This window comes from Thermobia domestica, chromosome 13, assembly GCF_964235325.1.
Source record: "Thermobia domestica chromosome 13, izTheDome1.hap1.1, whole genome shotgun sequence".
NCBI lineage: Eukaryota > Metazoa > Arthropoda > Insecta > Zygentoma > Lepismatidae > Thermobia > Thermobia domestica.
The window spans coordinates 11,042,947-11,058,379 of record NC_137466.1 but is presented as its reverse complement, the minus strand read 5'-3'; the positions used below and the strand labels follow the sequence as shown (position 1 = coordinate 11,058,379).

The 15,433-nt window shown below is 37.9% G+C and overlaps 1 protein-coding gene across 1 annotated transcript in view; it reads right to left on the bottom strand.

Moving 5' to 3' along the window:
* Window positions 1–15,433, bottom strand: part of LOC145668016 (uncharacterized) — a 47,174-nt gene that overhangs the window by 7,720 nt on the left and 24,021 nt on the right. The window contains exon 2 of the mRNA XM_081735477.1: window positions 15,046–15,293. Coding sequence (XP_081591603.1) covers window positions 15,046–15,283 — 238 coding nt within the window. The 5' untranslated portion in view covers window positions 15,284–15,293. The remainder of the gene's footprint in view (window positions 1–15,045; window positions 15,294–15,433) is intronic.

Here is a 15,433-nt window from a genome sequence, read left to right as displayed (position 1 = left end):
TAAAAACATTTTGAGCTAAGAATTCACAGAGTTTTGTAACATTCACTTGGTGTGTCGAAAGTTACTTCTCTTTTTTGTCCCCACCCGTGACAGACATTTAGGAATTAATATTTTCTACTCTAAACAGAAAAAAATACTGAAAACATCAGCTACATATACTCCTAAGTCTGTACTGCTCATATATCATATAATTAGCAGAATTTATGTTGTACTTTTAGAAATATACAACTTTAAAACATCAAAAATGTAGTGTAAATGTCCTGCCCGTGACGATGGAATGGCCCATCACATCTCAACCCAAAGGTTCTGTAACATATATTTTTCTACATGTTCATTTTTTTATCACACAAATCTACCATCTCCAATATGAACTACATTTAACACCATAATTATTACTTTAACTTTAGCCACTTTTGGCTCTTATTCTCTTTAATCATATAAGCCACTTATGGCTCAAATTCTGACATTCACTCAAGTTTCACAATCTTCAACTTTATACATTACAATAAACATAACATAGAAACGCTATTCACTTGTCATTCAATCTCTCAACACTTTGTCCGAACTTTTACAAACCCTAACATCCTCGATGTTGAGGGCAGAAAGAGTTATGGTTTATTGCACATGCATTCATCTAAAAAAGAAAAGAAAGAGTTGTAAAAAGAGATGCAAATGGCGATGATCTTTTCTAAAGAAAGTTTATGACTAAGGAGAAATGTATTATGGCTTGTGAAGTAAACTAATAGCTAAAAACGGAAGCATGTTGATCTAGATTAGTTACCAAGTAGGTAAGGGAATATTTTAACTAGTAAATAAACATTTAACAGTGGTCATTCGAAATCAATAACGTACACATGGATAAACCAATGAGTATATAAAAAAATAAATTAATTCACAATACAAAAATAATAAAATGCGGAATAATTGGAAAACCATAAACTTGTGAAACATAATCGATAATGATATTGTGGATACAGCAAAAATACAGAACGAAATACCAAAAGAGCAACTATCAAAAGAGCAACAAAAACACAACATGATAAATAGATAAAAACAAAAACAAAAAATGAATGGGAAGTTACAAAATATAAAAAGGAAAACTGGAAAAGTACAAAAATCATACTAAACAACGTGGGATCAACCGTGGGATGGCGAATTCAAACAACGTAGGTTAGAAAAATATACAGAAACTACAAACAAATATCAAGAAAAACTAAAAGAAACTAAATTTTTAGCATTTCTAGAGGAAAATATTAATCTAAACATATGAAGTGAAATCTATAAAATAATTAATAACAAAACCAACAAACCAACAACACTTCCTACTCTTAACATGGACAATGGGAAACATGCAAACGATTGAACATGCTTGGAAAAATACAATAAATTATTTAATGACAAAACTTTAAAGGCTGTTGACCCAACAAAGACAAAGACGAGCAAGAACAAATTCAGATGAAAACACCACCGAGAAACAATGAATCAATAGAAGAAATTGAAGACTTTGGGGCAAAAACCCGTCAAGTCCAAAAAGTGAAAGTGTACAGGAGATAGCTTTACAGGGGTTTCTCTTCATCCGATTTTCTTCAAACTTGTCACCTATATACTAGACCAAAAGAAAAAAAATCAACACGTATTTGTTTGTTTCAATAGCCCCCTTTCAAAAAAGGGTCACCTTGGTTAAAAGGGCCCCTTTAAAGAAACGAAACTCTGCCGATGCAGAGATGACTTCAAAGTAGGAAATACGGATTTTGTCGTTTTTCGAAAAAAGGATTGTACGGGCAATGTTCCCTTCGAAATGACACTTCGCAAAATCTTTATGGAAATTGGAGTTTGGTGGATTTGCTTGAAACCGAGATATGTTGTAGATATTGTGTTCTTAAAAAAAGCCTCAATGAGCACAACCATAAATCACTGACCGTTTGATCACCACAGGGCCACTTTTTTGAAAACAACCGAAGATAACGACATTCTGGATTTCGCTAAAAATGACTAAAACCGTGATATGTTGTTGATATTGTGATCCTGAGAAAAAGTCTTAATGGAAATAACTACCAATCACTGATCGTTTGGCCACTACGAGGCCACTTTTTTGAAAGCAGCCGAAGATAGTGATATTGTGGATTTCGATGAAAATGAGTGAAACTGTGATATGTTGTAGATATTGTGATCCTGAGAAAAACTTTTAATGGGAATAACGACAAATCACTGACCGTTTGGTCACTACAGGGTCGCCTTTTTGAAAACAGAAGGTAACGGTATTTTGGATTTCGGTGGAATTGCTTGAAACCGTTATATGTTGTAGATATTGTGACCCTGAGGAAAAGTCTTAATGGGTACTCACTGACCGTTTGGTCACTACAGGGTCGCCTTTTTGAAAACAGAAGGTAACGGTATTTTGGATTTCGGTGGAATTGCTTGAAACCGTTATATGTTGTAGATATTGTGACCCTGAGGAAAAGTCTTAATGGGTACAACTAGCATTCACTGACCGTTTGGCCATCACGAGGTCACTTTTTGAATCTGGATTTCGGTGTAAATGACCGAAACCGTGACATGTTGTAGAAATTGTCATTCTGAGAAAAAGACTAAATGGACACAACCACAAATCACTAATCGTTTGGTCACTATAGGTCTACTTTCTTGAAACCAGCCGAGTATAACGATGTTCTGGATTTCGGTAAGATTGAGTAAAACTAAGTTATGTTGAAGATCTTCTCATCATGAGAAAAAGTCTTAATGGACACAACGATCGAATTATGACCGTTTGCTCACTACAGGTCCAGATTTTTTAAAACAGCCGGGAATAACGATATTTTTGATTTCGGTGTAAATGAATGAAACTGTGATATGTTGTAGATGTCTGATCCTGGGAAAAATTGTCTAGGGCTTTCCAGGTTTCTCTTTTGTCTCGCAAGATGAACACCTGAATGTTGACTGATGCTCCATCCCTTTTGCGGGTTGTGGGATCGGACTTTTCAGGGTTTCATAAAATTCTACCATAATTCCAGAGTATCCTTACCTACTGCTGTTTTCAAAAATGTGGCCCCGTAGTTGCCAAATGGTCACTGATTGGTGGTTGTGTCCATTGAGATTTTTCTCAGGATCATAATAGCTACAACATATCAGTTTCCAGCAATTACACCGAAATCCAGAATAACGTTATCTTTTGCTCGTTTTTAAAAAGTGGCCTTATAGTGGCCAAACTGTCAGTGATAGATGATTGTGCCTCTTCAGACTTTTTCTCAGAATCACAATATCTACAACATATAACGGTTTCAAGCAATTCTACCGAAATCCAAAATAACGTTACTCTCTGCTATTTTCAAAAATGAGGCCCTGTACTGGCCAAACGGTCAGTGATTGGTGGTTGGGCCTGTTTAGACTTTTTTCTCAGGATCACAACATCTAGAACATATCACAGTTTCAGTCATTTTCTTCGAAATCCAGAATATCACTATCGGAAGATAGTGATATTCGGCTGTTTTCAAAAAAGTGGCCTCGTAGTCAGGGCCAACGCGAGGTGGGGTCGAGCCGTGCCATCGCCCAGGGCGGTAAGTCTAATGGGCGGCAAAATATGAAAAAGAAAAGTATGCTATCAAAATATAATGCTTCGTAATAGGTAATGCTTCGTAATGCTTTTATTTCGCACATAGAGAAATAAAATTGTGTTCACCTGAGAATGTAATAGAACTTGCTGCACTCACATTCGAGATGACACTCACTCAGGAAATTCGGAGCATTTCCTTCATTTTCAATTATCAAACTACTAGCCACAGGTATCTCGTTTAATATTTCTATTCCAGCGGCGTAGATAAGATTTTCAGGTAGGGTGGATAAGATTTTCAAGGTGTCTTTTATATCTTTCTCTATTCAGAATGTTCTAACGCTCCACTCCAAGTATGCTAAAGGCACCCACCCACTTGAGGCAGGCCGTTCTAGCCTACAGCTTCTAGAGACATTTAGGTTCTAGCAGCGAGTTGTTAACCAATTTACTGACTAGGGAAGTACATGAAGTGGTACGCGGGGATCTGCAAGTCTTATACATCACTTGGAAAGGTCACATCGAGTATATCTCACATGTGAAATAACCCGCTAGAATGGGGCCTGTAGGGGGCGTGGCGGCCATTTGAAAATCAGAACAAGGTACCAGTGGCGTAACTAAAGGCTTGGGGGCCACCCCGCAGACAACATGGAATGGGGCCCCTTCTCTACGTCCTACATCACGATTTGGGGCCCCGTGATGGCTTGGGCCCCCCGCAATGCGGGGTCTGCGGGGCCCTTATTTACGCCCCTGCAAGTACGCTCCGAAACACCAGAAAACATGGATAAAATAGGAAGCTATGATGTAATTGTTTTGAGGTGGGGTATATATAGGTTTGAGATGTAGCTTGAATACGAATCTAACATCAAATGTTTACAAATCAAAATGGCGGATCCAACATGGCGGACACAAATTAAAAAAAAACAAGCTATGGATTTAAAATTGGGTATATAGATACATTCGACGTCGATATGAATAAATCGGATACCAAAAAAATATAAAATTCAAAATGGCGGACAAAATGCAAAACACTACTATGGAACTGAAAGCAAGTAGATAAAAGATTCTCGTGATCGCGGGGTACGAATCCAGTGCTAAAAGTGCAAAATGCAATATGACGCATCCCATATGGCGGACAAAATGTGCAAAACTACAGAATAGATGTATATGTATCGAGACGAATCTGGGCTCCGTCTCGATTTAAAAATGCACATCACGGTCTCGAATTAGAGACAAGACCGAGACAAGATCGAAACTATTCTCAATGTCAGTACCATCCCTACTACGGAGAGTGGACATTTGTCATACATATTTCTCACAAGTGTACACGGCATAATGTGAAACCGGTAAGACAGTTATGGGAGGATAACGATATTTTAAACACGCACTTTTCATGTCACTGTTCGGATCTTCAGATGGTATCAATAGTCGATACGTACCTTACAGAAGCTATTCTTGTGAGATATTACAGATATAAAGTATAGTCGATGTGAGCTTTTCAACGATATATAACACATGCCGATCCCTGCGTATATCCCCGCGCGAGGCGGGGGAGGGAGTTGTTAGTAAAATAATTATTGTCTATGATTGCAATATGTTCTATCATATTCGCTACAAAACCTGCCCTGCATTCTGTGCCTCAATTTCGGCATGGATGTATAGCAAAACACGCTCCCTCTTTATTGTAAAACATGTACTATAAGTATTTTTCTACTAGATATATGTCTAAGAATAACATATGTCCGTTCTGTACATTTTTTTATTTTTTTTATTTTTCGTCCTCCACATTGGATCCGTTATATTCCATTTTGAACTTTTTACATTCAATTCATACTCAGCGACCACGAAAACATCTACCCAATTTTAGTTCCATAGCAGTGTTTTGTATTTTGTCCGCCATATTGGATCCGCCATTTTGAATTTTACACTTTTCGGTATTCGATTCATACATAGCGACGTCAAGTGTCTCTATATACCCAGTTTTAGATCCCCACCTTGTTTTCTATGTAATTTGTGTCCGCCATATTGGATCCGCCATTTTGATTTATAACATTTGATGTTAGATTTGTATTCAGCTACCTTTCAAACCTATATATACCGCGTCTCAAAACAATCACATCATAGCTTCCTATTTTGTCCATGTTTTCTGGTGTTTCGGAGCGTACCTTTTTCTGATTTTCAAATGGTCCCCACGCCCCCTACAGGACCCATTCAAGCGAGATATTTCACATGTGAGGTATACTCGGTGTGACCTTTCCAACGACATATAACACATGCAGATCCCCGCGTACCACTTCATGTACTTCCCTAGTGAGCAAATGACAATAATCGTTCTTTTTCTACAAATTACATACAGTAATGGAGAATGCCTTGTAAAAATTTGCGAACATTTTCTTGGTTTCGTACCGGTAACAGACATCACTAGTCTAGGACTCACAAAAGTAATAATTAAACAGCTAAAGGAAATGAACTTCCTATCGAAAACATGAGGGGCCAAGGATACGACAATGGTTTCAATATGAAAGGCAAACATTCAGGTATTCAGAAGAGAATTTAAGAAATAAATTTCCAAGCCTTCTATGCTTCTTGCGGTTGTCATTCACTAAATCTTGTCTCAACGATGCAGCCATAGCATCTCAGTACGCCGTTTCATTTTCTGTATAGTTAAAAAAGTTTGACTTTTTTCTGTGTCAGTTCAACGTTGGGTCATACTAAAGGAACATATTAGCAGTCTCACTTTTAAAACCATTAAGCACCAAAAGGTGGGAGAGCCGAATTAATGCTCTGACTGCACTTAGATATCAAATAGGAGAGGTTTATGATGCCTTACTTCAAATAAGTAACGACAATAGAACAGATAGAATGGTCACTGGCGATGCTCTGTGTATAGCAAACCAGCTGCGTGGCTACTTTCCTGTGCTCACTCGTTATCTGGTATGTCTTTTTACTCCAAGCAAAAGTTTCCAAAGCATTGTTTCTCATGTGTTGGATGCAGTCGGGTTTCTTGAAAATGTATTTCAGTACTTTGAGAGGAGAAGAAATGATGCAAAGTTTCAATCTTACTTAGTTGATGCGATGGAGTTGGCATCAGCATTAGATATGGATGATCCACGGATAGGTAATACAGTGCAAGCTCGAAGTCGAAAGGAGACAATTTCAGTACGAGGCAGAGGATGAAGCTATTGAGGATCCACAAATAAGATGTAAGATTGATTTTTATTACAAAGTTCTAGACATGATTGTGTTCGCTTTAAAAGAAAGGTTTGTGTAACTTAGACATCACAGCGAGTATTTCGATTTTCTTTACGATATAAGCAATCTTAAAGATATGCCACCTGAACTTTTGTCTGAAAAGTGTACTAAACTTGCCAGCATTTTAACACACGAATCATCCAAAGATATTAACCCCAGTGATTTGAAAGATGAACTGAAAGAAGTGTTCACCAAAAGAGACTTTAAAATTAATTAAGGAACATGACTTTGCTCCCAAAGTCAGTGTCATACTTAGAATTTTGTTAATCTTTCCGGTAACAGTGGCAAGTGGAGAAAGAAGTTTTTCGAAACTAAAGCTTATTAAAAACTATCTACGTTCTTTCATGTCTGAAAGACGCTTTAGTAGTCGAGCGATGATATCAACAGTACACGAATTGGCTGGAACATTGGACTACGCGAATGTGATAAAGGAATTTAATCAAACAAAGCAAGAAAAGTTTCTTTCAATTAAAGTGTGTTAAATTTATGTCTGTCTATTGTGCTCTAGTACATTATAAGGTTTAGGCTAATCACTTAGTTTTGCCGTTATATCTGATTCACTTTATTATCTTCATACTCTATTGAGCAACGGCAAGGTCGGCAAGAGGATCTGGGAGTTGCATCGGTTGGTGCACTACCTCCTCCAAGGGATTGGCTGGAGCTCCTTCAATGGGCAGCGGCGTCCAGAAGTCCTCGGCTGGAAGGTCCGATGACGGGGTCTCATTCCTGTTTGGCTGTAGCCGCACTAGTCGTATTCTTCTTCTTCTTGGTCGACGCCTTCGGCGCGGGACGAAAGGGCTCCTGTGGCATCTGAACTTGTAGACCAGGAATAGCACTAAGAGAAGCATTGAGTGATGCTGTGCGCCAGTCGTACTGTAATGCGATGTACAAAAGCTTGATTCGTTCCAGAAGGAAATGTCGATCTGCTTCCGCCAGTTGGCCAGAAATGGATATGATATGAGAATATGACGAAGTTCGGCAGCATCACGACGTCCAAGTGAATGATCCAGCTGGCGTGATTGGAGATAAGCAATAGCTGCAGCGACATCGTATGTGGCTCCAATTGGATGCTGCTGTTGTTGGTTCTGCTGCTGGCACAGCTGTCGTACTTGCGTGCTGATTGCTTGTAGGGCATCAAGTAAGGCTTGATTTGCGTCTGGTGTTGTAGGACGGGACTGGTCATCCTGTTCACTCATCTTCTTACGAGTCCAGAAGTGATGTAAAAACGACTGCACTAACTTGCGTGGTCGAACAGAAGATGCACCTCCAGGAGTTGACGTCGAAGCGTCGCTAACACCAAGCTTGGCACTGGCACTGGACACTTCCTGCAGGGGTCGAGCAGCGTGCACTCCGGGGGTAAACACAGGACACTGGAGCGGTAGGCTTCCGAACGTCGATGCCGGTGACGGAGCCACGGGCCGAAATTGTTCATCAAAAGGAAGCACTGGCGACGGTACTCGAGACGCGTCGTACGGACAGTGAACGAGGCAAGCAACACGAAGTCGATTGCCGTCACAACGACACAAAGTAGAAATGATGAAGAGTTGCGAACGGAGAAGGAGACAGATAACGGCAGAGGAATGGCTGGCTGACCTATGGTGGCCATCATTATTTTAAAAATTTAAAGAATAGAGAATACCAAATTCGTTACCAATCTAAACGTAACACACAAAGCACCAAATAAAAATATAATTATATACACTGCAAAAGGATACCCACAAGAATCTATATGTGGACCATCCCGGCGGGAGCTCATGTGGTTGGGATTCCACGTTAATCAATGGTTCCACGTCTCATATACCCTCGCTGCTGAACGGGACGTTAAACTCAAAATCAACTCAACTCAACCCATATGTGGACCAATAACGTGGGATATTGAAATAGTCTCGCTTGAAATGTCTCGACCAACTTGAAAAAACAGACGGAGTGGTGGATTATGCTGATGACATAGCAAAGGTTATCAGCATCGCCAAGACGAGAAATAGAAAGAAAAGCAAACTTCTACTTTAGTACTTAGATAAGGTACTAAAATAATGTTCAAGAAATAGATGCTAATTTAACTCTTTTAGAAAGAAAAAACAAATATACGATCTTTGGGCAGAAAATTCCAAGAGGTCCAATTCTAAAGATACCGAATAAGAAGATAGAAACACTCAAGGAGTTCAACCGTCTGAGAGTATGGATAAATGAAAATTTAAATTGTGCACAACATATAGAAGAGATTAAGAATAAAAGTAAGTATATATATGTGTGTATAAAGTAGTATATAAATTATTAACAATTGCAAGAAGGGACTACCAAATCCCAAAGAGAACATTGCAAATTTACCATAAAACCTTATCATGTCTGTACTTAGTTATTGTGCCAGCGTCTGGTGCCACAGACATTTTATGAATACAAAATTAAGAAAAACAATAAATCCAGCACACAGAGCTCTGATCATAAAAGCCCTGGATGTAGTTAAAACAATATCAACTAAGTCTCTACAGATACTGGCTCAAGAAAAGTTAACAGATCTCCAAGTACTACGACAGGGTTTTAAAATGTGGAGGAAACAAACCGAGAAATTTTTGCTAAAAATTTTAGAAATACTGTGACAGATTTCTAACAACGAGGAAGTAGATAATATTATTGAATGAGAATGCCAAGAGAAATAGAGATATACAACTAAAGGACAGAAGTTAAAACAGTGGTGCCCCCCCCCCTTATGTCCATGACGCACCCCCCCCCAATTGTCTACCCGTAGGTGTTTTTCCATGAAAAAATCTTCTTCTCGATTAATTTTTACACTCCCTCAAACACATTTATACAGATTTTTAACCCCCCCAAATATTTCAATGACGCACTTTGCGTCATAGCCCCCTCTTGTGGGCACCCCTGGTTAAAAGAATATATACTAACTATACAAAATAAGGAAAAAGTTGCCAAGCCTAGACAAAGGGAACCATGAAAATAGTCTCTGGCCATGGTCTCTACAAACCACACTTATACAGACTAAAAAAGAAGAAAATGAGACATATATCTGTGGAATGACTCATCAGACACCCGACTTGTAACATGGACATGTGCGTACTTCATAACAACAAATATTAGAGATGAGCTTAAAAGTGATACACGCGAGAACATTAGACAAAATAAAACAAAATTACAAATATTCCAACAAACATGTGGAATAGAAGAAAAGAGAAGAATAAGACAATAAAATATAATTTAAACAAAAATAAAACAAATAATAAACAGATGAACAAGGAATAATTAATGAACAAGGAAACTTCCTAGCATAATCCAAAATAGAAACTTCACATCACTTTGTGTGTTTAGTTCTAGTGTTAGTATTATATTATTACTGTGTGTATTACTTTAGGTCATTCAGTGGGACTACAAGAAACAGGATATCAAACCAAAAGATTAGGAAGTTAAAGGAAAAAGAGAACTGAAAACAAACAAAACCTATCTGCACTGTCTATCGTCCCTATTTTTTACTATTAACTTTTCTCTTTCAGTTTTTTCTTATGTCGTGGTATAGGAAGGAGCTTCGAAGGATACAATGGAAAATATTTATAGATGAGTAGTGGGAAAAAAACAACAATGTATCTCATGTATTAATTGTCTGTATTCTCTTACATAGTTTTCTTCTTTTGAAATAAATAAACAATAAAAGACTATACAAGGTGTGTTCAAAAGGTATCGAACCTTTGTTTTTTGTATAAACGAATGAAACATAGGATACTTTTTTCAGTGTTAATGTAGAGGGTACACTCATGCGCAGTCGCGAATTTTTTCCACTCGCAGAAAGCATCAGTTGCATACAGTCGGCAGTGAGCACGTGTCGGATTTCGTTCTCTTTTGTAAAATGACAGAAAAACTTGAGCAGCGATATTGCATCAAATTTTCCAAAAAACTTTGCAATACCGAAACGGAAACCATTCAATCGGATCGGTACATTCAATTTTGAACAAGAATTTGGACATGAGGAGAGTGTCCGCGAAATTTGACTCAGGCTTTCATCGCCAAATACATCATTCCTGTGTGTCGTCAGGTTCTCTCCTAGGGATGCGCACGAGACAAGATTTGTGGCTGTCTCGTCTCGAAAATGTGCTGTAAAACTGATGTCTCGACTCGAAAAATGTATATTTCTCTATTGGAAGAGCCGTGTCTCGACTCGAATTTTGTCAGGAAAATCATGTCTCGACTCGTCTCGTGCGCATCCCTACTCTCTCCTCACCCGACATGACTCCGTGTGACTTTTGATTATTTCCCAAGCTGAAAATGCCACTAAAACTATCCCGATTTGTATCAAGATAAGACATTATGCGGAATGCGACGGTAGGGTTGCTCACCATTGCAAAAACTACTTCCACAAGTGTTCCTAACAATGGCGGTAGCGCTGGGAGAAGTGTATGCATTACCAAGGAGACTGCTTTGAAGGGGATTAGTGTTTCGGATTCCAAATCAATAAATGTGTTTTTGCCAACCAAAGATTCGATACGTTTTGAACACATCTCGTATGTCCCATTGATAGTCCAAGAGTTGTATCGAAATTCATCGGCATGGGGGTGATGAGTAGAAATGGATTGGCATTACGTATTTTTTATTATTATGATTGAACTTTCATTCTGACGTGTATCATAGTGGAGAAAGGTGGTTCGCATACTTTCTATAAAACTATTATCTTCGTTCGAAAAAAAGGGGAGTTTCAGCTCGATAGAAGTGAAACTCACACATTCTAGTCTGAAAAATAAACCGTGAGAAATCAAAAGAATGAAGATAAAACATATTAATCATTTCTTTCTCTTCAAGAAATGAGTAGAGCATGAAAATAATGTGACGCTTCCAAAAGCTAAATAAAAACTTCTTTTTATACATCCAGCGTTATTGTTGTACGAGTTTTTTTTTCTTTTTTTTTTTTTTTTTTTTTTTTTTTGAAAATTTTCTCGAGTGGAAAATGCAAACCATACGAACGAGCATGAAATAAAAAAAATAAATAAAATGAATCCTTTAATATACTGTCCCACGATCACTCAACCGAGACTAAAGAAGATGGTGATGATTGCAAGCAACTAATGATCGATGAAAGTATGGAATGATAAAGTATGGAATGAGAAAACAAACGGTCACGATGTTAGACTACCACCAAACTCACATGGACGGCGAAAGTGACCCCTACAATGCCAATAGAGGAGCGGAGAGCAAAACATCCTACTAAAATTTAATGTAATCACCGCGTTCAGCAATTACGGCACACAATCGCTCCTGTATGTCTGTAACAAGTGCAGTAAAGTGACCGGGGTTATTGCAATAGTACTGCCATACTTGTAGAATATGACTTCTAGAACTATCTGGTTTTTATCCTCTCACGTTTCCACCCAATCCTATATTATGAAATCCCACAGATGTTCTATTCGGTTGAGGTCAGGAGACTGTGGAGGCCAAATCATAGTAAGTTTTTGGTGTTCTTGTAGCCAGACCTGGATATGTCAGGACGTATGCACATCATCGTTGTCGTGCGTGAACACAAATCCTCTTGGTCTGGAAAATTTGGTAGCAACTTGTTTCCCCAAGATATCAGTATAAAGCTGGTTGGTCATTCCCTCGGCAATGAAATCAGTTCCCTTGGGCTAGTGGCTGCCATATAACCCTAGAAGTGTCTCGCAGTCCGTTTAGATTGCCCTTTCTGTACTACACGTTGAGGTACACTCATGTCCAAATTGATTGTCGCATATCTATAACTGTCTTCTTGTTGATAATGATTTTGCAGGGTACTTTTAATATTGATACTATGTGTATAATCGGGAAATGTATATTTGTGGTAAATTTTATAGGAAAAGAATTATAAATACGAAAATTAGAATGAGTAAAACAAAATGTTGCTAAATGGACAAGAAAATTTTTATTTTTGTTTTATTGTTCTTATTTACTGCTATTTTGACATGAAATTTGCCACATGCATGCCTTTGCCGATTATACACATACTACCATTATAAGAAATACCGGGCGAATTCGTTATCAAATTATATTTTTACAACAACACATTTATAGACATGCGACAATAATTTTAGACATGAGTGTACATACCTTGTCCCTTGTGGCCTATAGAAAATAAGTTCCTTATTGATTCGACGAAAACACCTTTTCATTACTCCGTATAGTTAGATCTCAGTATACCAATCGAAGTTAAATATTGCACTGTGCACATTCTAATCGTCTCGCCTCGTATGACTCTGTGAGAAGGGTCTTCACGGCAGGGCAACAGTTCTCCGGTAAGCTACCGTTAGTCTTTGCCACATGGTTTCATGATAACAGCCGTACTTTACAGTGTTACCCTGCAAGATGAATCTATGGAGTTTTGGATTGCTCCTGGCACCTTCTATGAGCGCCTCATCTCGAGCTGCAGTTGTTGCCCCAAGTCTGCGTGATCTGAACGAGGATTTATTTCATTTAATTCCAAACATTTGCTAACAGTTCGATCGTCGTTCGTAACTAAGTGCGATTTGAGATGCACTCTGGCCTTGTGACACACGACGCATAATTTCATTGCGCTAAACTACTGACAGCTCTCGACTACCACGCGGACGCGGCATGATTTTTTCCTAGAATGAAGGTTTTGAGCGATATGCTGTACTTAACATGCATTTTGTTACTGCACATGCTTTATAACCATAGAGCCCAGCTCATAGAATGTTAGGAAACTTTTTAACTTTTTAAATGAACCTCGTGTAAAAGCACTTCCAAGAATTTTTCTCTTCGCAAACAGACTAATATGTGTGTATATGTGTCTGTGTTGCTCCTGCAACGGAAGCCCTTCTGGGCCCTATCACTTCTACAAATAGCTTTCCGACAATAATTCTATATCAGGAATGGGGAATTTCTTTCAAGGGCCCATTTCCCAAGAAGGTCGCATGTGATGATTTTTGTAATTAGAGTTACATTAATAATTTACATGAAATGTATAACTTTATAACATTAGAAGTATAAAGTAAAAACAGTTATCATTTATCTACTTTTTCAGAAGTATATTTCTAATATATTTCATATACTTTATAATTTAACATTTTTCACAACAGGCTATGCGGCCGCATTCATGATTTTAGAAGGCCCGAGTTTCACCTAAATAAATATTTCTATTTCCATGAGCATACAAATTTAGTTTTTATCGTCAAAAATCAAACATCACATAGGCGTTTCTACCTTACTTTAAAGTAAAATATTATAACGTTTGGCCCATGATAAATCATAAAAATAACAACGAAAGAACACTGAGTGAATTTGAAATATGGTCCTTCAGATTCATAGCCAGCTACCTTAACCATTATAGCACGACCACTTCGCCCCGAATACGTTGTCATTAATGTCTTTGCTGCAATCAAACTTCGTATCCCCTTTTCGAATCTTCCATTATATATATATATATATATATATATATATATATATATATATATATATATATATATATATATATATATATATATATATATATATATATACATTCTTTCGGATTTCTCATGTTGTCGCCACTTATCTAATAAATGCATTATTTGTATTTACAACTTCTGCCTTCTTACGTAATATATTACAAATCTTCATTGTCTCTCCGCACAAAACTATAGCTTTGACTGATTTAATTCTCATATTCTCCATATTAGTTGATGTGGGTTCCCCAAACTCACAAACACAAACACCTTTAATTCTTCGACAAATAATACATATAAAATTTAATCAAACTCAATTTTACCCGATAAAACTCACTGGGATTTTTTTAAACTGAGTTTTTCACAACCTTAGGTTGATAGTTTCAGACGGCATATTTAGGTTTTTCGCCTTGTGTTTTTGGGTCGAAGAACTCTCTTGCACATCCATCGTGCGAAGTTACGCCTCCATACTGACGGTCGTTTTGTACATAGCCATGTTATTTTCCTCTCTGTTGGAGAAGCGAACACTTGGGCATAGAATCCTTATACTTGCCGATCATATTGTTAATTAAAGTTAAGCTAATGTCACAACCCTTCCTCCTACTTTGCTTCCTGATCATTGTAATACCGAATTTTACGTTGTAAAAAGCTACAATTTAACTCTCCCAAAGATGAATCAGTTTTGGCGGCATTTTCGACCCATCGAATAAACACAAATACTTGGAAAAGTGATACAACGACCAACGTTCTCCTTTGAAAGCAATTTAGTTTGGGCAGGATTCTCGTCCCAGCGAGAAAACACGAACTTACAGCTCAAACACCAAAATATCATATAATTACCTTCGACTGCACGGAAATCGTTGTCCAGATGAAAATGGAAAACAAGAACATGATGAAAAGATTCTTCCCTTTTCTTCGGGTCAGTGATTGGTCGAGAAAACAGGTAGACAGTCACTGGCCGCTCCTTCGAATCATATTCTTCAGGGAGCCAATCGGCAGGCTTTGCTGAGGGTGGCTTCGCAGTCGCTGGCGCTAATGATCCTGATTCTGGTGACCTTGATTTAGAACTTCTAGACATATTCAAATATCTGGAAAATAACAACGCGCAATTAGACGTTCATATTAACAATACAGGGACTGAATGTAAGCTCTAGGATCAGCGGCATTTGTGTAGACAGAAATTTGAAACTGAAAATTTTTGCTTGTTATTACTACCATGTTCTAACCC